This window comes from Sphaeroforma arctica (assembly GCF_001186125.1).
Source record: "Sphaeroforma arctica JP610 unplaced genomic scaffold supercont1.61, whole genome shotgun sequence".
In the NCBI taxonomy this organism is placed as follows: Eukaryota; class Ichthyosporea; order Ichthyophonida; genus Sphaeroforma; species Sphaeroforma arctica.
Window position 1 is genome coordinate 39,384 of NW_014040497.1, and position 5,129 is coordinate 44,512.

The 5,129-nt window shown below is 42.6% G+C and overlaps 2 protein-coding genes across 2 annotated transcripts in view; both read right to left on the minus strand.

The window, feature by feature from the left end:
• Positions 1-1,233, minus strand: part of SARC_01516 (hypothetical protein) — a gene marked incomplete at its 5' end in the record, with an annotated part of 4,456 nt that extends 3,223 nt beyond the window's left edge. The window contains one exon of the mRNA XM_014304749.1: positions 672-1,233. Coding sequence (XP_014160224.1) covers positions 672-1,233 — 562 coding nt within the window. The remainder of the gene's footprint in view (positions 1-671) is intronic.
• Positions 1,234-1,707: 474 nt separating this feature from the next.
• SARC_01517 (Ras-like GTP-binding protein A) overlaps positions 1,708-5,129 on the minus strand; it is a 4,715-nt gene continuing 1,293 nt past the window's right edge. The window contains exons 2-7 of the mRNA XM_014304750.1: positions 4,337-4,503; positions 3,889-3,976; positions 3,573-3,665; positions 3,212-3,333; positions 2,696-2,811; positions 1,708-2,094 (exon numbers count right to left, since the gene is read on the minus strand). Coding sequence (XP_014160225.1) covers positions 2,009-2,094; positions 2,696-2,811; positions 3,212-3,333; positions 3,573-3,665; positions 3,889-3,976; positions 4,337-4,503 — 672 coding nt within the window. The 3' untranslated portion in view covers positions 1,708-2,008. The remainder of the gene's footprint in view (positions 2,095-2,695; positions 2,812-3,211; positions 3,334-3,572; positions 3,666-3,888; positions 3,977-4,336; positions 4,504-5,129) is intronic.

The following is a 5,129-nucleotide window of genomic DNA, read 5'->3' on the forward strand; positions in this document are numbered from 1 at the left end:
GTGTGTGTGTGTGTGTGTGCGTGTGTGTGTATGTGTGTGTGTGCATGCGTGTGTGAGTGTGTGTGCGTGTGTGAGTGTGTGTGTGTGCATGTGTGTATACCCTATAGATAAATATTTATTTTCAACTTATGTATAAATATATATATATATATATATGTATATATATATATATATCTGTGTATGTATATGTATGTGTATGCGTGTCTGTGTGCGTGTATGTATGTATGTATGTGAGTTTGTGTGTTTTGTGTCTGTGTCTTTTTGGGCTTTGATCCTCAAATATTTATTATATGCAGGTATAGATAGAATTTTCGAACAAAGCACAAGTGTTTAATCACGCATACGTGTACAAGTGCAAAATGTGTAATTCAAACCTAGCAACGTCTATTGAGTTAAACCTAGCATTTATATTACAGGTATATTCATAGTAATGTAAATATTTATATATACATACAGCAGATGCATACGAGCCGACACCATGCCTTGGAAATACACACAGTCAATAGCATGCGACTATAGCGTGAACACAGCGGGCATGCACACACATCTAGATGGGCGTATCTGTATGTGCGTGCGTGCAGCTTTCCATCTACCAGCCCTTCGCGTGTGCTACTGAATATACAAAATAACATTCCCATAACTTGTACCAGCGTGTACCTCGACCCCCTTACCTATCGCCTGTGTGCCCACAAGCACTTCCTGCCACGCACCGGTGTATGGGCAGCTAGATATAAACGGTAACACTCTGATCGAGCTATATCCACAGTCAATCACAAGCCCAGTGGTGAGTCCATGGGACAGCATACAACAACCCAACACGGGCAAGGTGGTAGCCGTCTTAAACCCAAAATCAACCAGCAATAAATCCAGCAACAGTTCCGAGTCTATATATCTGCGGAGGTTATTCTCGCACACAACTACGGTACTCTCATTAGGAACCACTAGTAGAAGCTCGTAGCAGACTGTGCGTAAGAACGTCTTGAGCGTCTGCTTCAATGTCTTCGTCTCCGTGTCTGTCAGCTGCCCGAATCGGAGTTTATAACTCAAGCCGACATACGGGGACCGGACTGTGTGCCTTGGCAAAGGTTCGCCCATGTATCCCACTTTGCACCAAACTTGCCCCAAGTCTAATAGCACAGACGGCTTCTGCACTGAGCGACGAGTCGTACTGGCGCTCTGCTTTCGCCTCGCCAGTATCTGTGCGAGCGCAAACTTATCCTTGGCTGTAGACATGGTCGAGTGTGCTGTGTAGTGATACTGTCAACCCCTACTACACTTAAAACCCCCTTTTATTATACATATAAATATATCAACAACTCGAAAAGGGGTGTCAAAGTCAAAGTGTCGTAAATAAATACAGGACATTTTTTGTTCAAAAATGCACCTCGGCTTTTGAAAAAAGGGCAGGTTTCGGACAATTGAGTTTAAAACGCTTTGTCGCTTGAAGGCCACGATGAGGGGTGGCGCCCCTGCAGTTTGCCGTGTTCCCCTGAGATTGAACGTTTTTTCAAGTCAGCAGTAGCATAGCTGCCGACTATTAGAAGCCCGTGTGATATTGGAAGAGACGGTGAGAGGGAGAGGCTCTATAGTATCTAAGTAACAATCCTCAAGGGAAGAAATCATATGTGTAGGGTGGAGTATCATAAATTTTTTTTGCGAGGCGAGCACCCCATGCGGCCCATAGTCTTGACTGCAGCGGTCAGATGTTGGTGATAGCCTAACCTAGGCGACAGGATGTTATGTATCTGAAGAATAACATCATTTTTATTGCTCTATATTTTAATATTGTACACGACGTGCTTGCTATGTCTTGTACAAACCAGTATTCCCCCGCGAATATCTCCGTACGTCACTGTAAGTCAAAATGAATACTATACTACATGCACACTTTATTTCCTAATTATCGGAGAGAAGTAAGCTTGACGCCCTTTGCTAAGCGCCACTCCCGGCTTGCTCGTCTAACAGTCACTTGGCTTCGTTCTAAGCAATAGAAATAGTATCTCCCTAACTACCTTCCGTTAGCAACTCGACCGGCATCAAGTTGTTCGAAGTGTTTTCGGGCGTTGTGTATGTTTACTAAAGTCGCGGCAGAGGCTGTGGACGGAGAAGTATATCAGATTAGAACACGCAGATGAGAGCACTATTACTGTACATAGTAGATGCACCGACTGGTTTAGTGTATGAACTGAGCGTACAACCAAGCGACACGAACCACAACACAGCCTGTTAATAGCTACAGCAGTATAGTCAGCGACCCCTAGACACCGGGCCATAGTAGAAGCATATCGCATACGACGATCATGGGCAACCGCAGCACACATGTGACACGCACATAGACGAACTACGAAGGCATAGCGTGTGACTATATGAAGTACCCCGCGCAGGCAACGCGCAGTACAAAACAGTGATCTGCCTTGAGCATAGGGATACAAGACGGGACTAGTAATGGAAATTGGGCAGACAGGGAGAGCAAGGTACGCAAGCAACTGAACCATGACAACACCTTGGAACATTGTCACGAGTATAATCAGCGATAAACACATCGCCGGTAAACAAGCATATCGCAATGTTCATGTAGATAACTTGTTGCGAGAGTGTACGTACCGACACAGTCATACGAAGGCGCACGCACACGGTGCAGGGACATGCACACAGTGTTTAGCGCATGCATAGCGAACGACGCAACGATACTTACGGATGGTGGGGTCGGACATGATCACCATAACGTAAGTGTTGCTGGTGAAGACATCGATGAAAGCGGCAAACGAGCTGTTTCTGACTTCGACGCTCTGGAACTGCGAGTGCGATTTCCTGTGCGTAGGGATACAGCAGTGGTTAAGTAGGTGCGTACACACATGGGCCTTATCAATACCCCCGCAGACATAAACTAGGGTAAAACCTAAAGCCAACCGTGTCAATGTAGATATAAAAGGTTAAACCTAAGGCCAACCGTGTCAATGTCCACGCAGATATAAACTAGGATAAAGCCTAAGGCCAACCGTGTCAATGTCCCCGCAGTTATAAACTAGTGTAAAAACTAAGGACTTCAACCGTGTCAATGTAGATATAAACTAAGGTTAAACCCAAGGCCAACCCTGTCAATGTAGAGATAAACTAAGGTTAAACCTAAGGCCAGCCGTGTCAATGTCCCCGCAGATATAAACTAAGGTCAAAAACAAGGAACGACGCGTGCACGAGAAGCAGTACTCACGTGCAGCTGAGCTTGAACTGCTTGATGATGTTCGATATTTTCTCAAACCGATGCAAGTCCATGTAGTTCGTTCTCGTCGAGTGCGAGATCACCAGGAAAGTGGCCCTCTCAAAGAGCACGACCTATAAATAGAAAACGGTCGTCAAGAGGTGTTTAACACAGCGACAGGACCACATACACCGCAGAGGCGCCCATTCTTCTGACACGCTGCGTGACGTGCAGGGTTCTAAGGTTGTGCGTTGATAGCCGTAGACCTGCAACTGCTTGTAATGTTCGTCTAATTGAAGGCAAATCTAGTTGATCTCAATGACATGGCGATTCGAAGTAAACGGTTTGAGAGATTCGAAAATAGAGGCCATACCTCGTCGGCTTCTAAAATATCGGCGAATTTGCTGAGGTGTAATTCCAAGAGTCGAACATTTGGAATCAGCGAGTATACAATCGAGGACCAGGCCTGCATGAATTACAGATGAATGGGAAAGGGATTAATTAAGTTTCCACTATTCGGAACAAAATATTCATTTCAATCCAAAAATACTATCATTGCTTTTTCATTCGTTATTTAAAAGTCGCATGGAATGTACCAATTGGTCATGATCTCAATGCGTCCCGATGAAGTAGGATGCTTCTGTTATCAAAAACCACTCCGCTTTGGTACATTTACCCTTCTTGCTCACCTTGTATAGAGTTTCGTCCCAGATAGACGTACGGAAACAGGTGATGTCCAGGGGCAGAGACCGTCTCTTCAGTTCCAGCTCTCGGTCACTGCAATGAGACGGAAATAGATGCGTTAGCTGTAGGAGCATCACGCAGGCTGTCACTGGAGAGTATCGTCCCCCGACGCTTTCTTTTATAAGCATTTGGATCTATACTTTCCTCTTAAATTACGATGCACGGTGTTTAGCACTGTATACCGTTTCAAAAGCGAAGCGCGAAAAGTGTGCTAGTAACTCGCCAACAAGGTTGGATCCAAGAATAATGCATAGTACTTGGCACCTTACTGTCACTAGTACTACCATCGCTCCAGCCCACAATCGATGTGATATACATGAGGCGCAAACAAATATTTTCATCCGATACAAAATAAAAAACAACCTAAAGACATTCGACACACATTCTACATACCCGAAAATTGCATCTCTTTGGCCTTCCTGCACCAAATCCATTTTATGTATGAGACAGAATATCTTCGCGTCACGCGAATTTTGCAATATGGCTTCGAGGCACGACTGATAGTAGTGCATATCCTTTTCCAATTCACGACTCTCCACATCGAATACATATATCAGGACCTGCCGGGATATGGGAAGAAAAAAATCGATATAAATATACGATTAAAATGTCAAGTAGCATAGAATAAGAACACCAACGATAATGCTTATGCCGCATTTACCGGTGCGATCAGCAATACTGTATGAAAATACATGTATATATCAAAGAATACGTACATACTTACGTATGTACATATATAAATATATATATACACATATATGTAACTGAATATATATATATATATACAAACATATATATATATAAATATATACCTACTTACTTACTGACATACATACATACACACATACTTACATACATATATACACACACATTCATATATACATACATACATACATACATACATACACAAATAACACAGACACATACATACATACATACATCTATATATATATATATATATATATATATACATTTATGCAAGAATACATAAAATTGTACAATGTAACTATGAAATAGATAAATAAAACATCAATCCATTTAAATATATATTATTATAAAAATACACACAAATATATATATATATATATATGTGTGTGTGTGTGTGTGTGTGTGTGTGAGTGTGTGTATGTGTGTGAGTGTGTGTATGTGTGTGGGTGTGTGTGTGTGTGAGTGTGTGTGTGTGTGA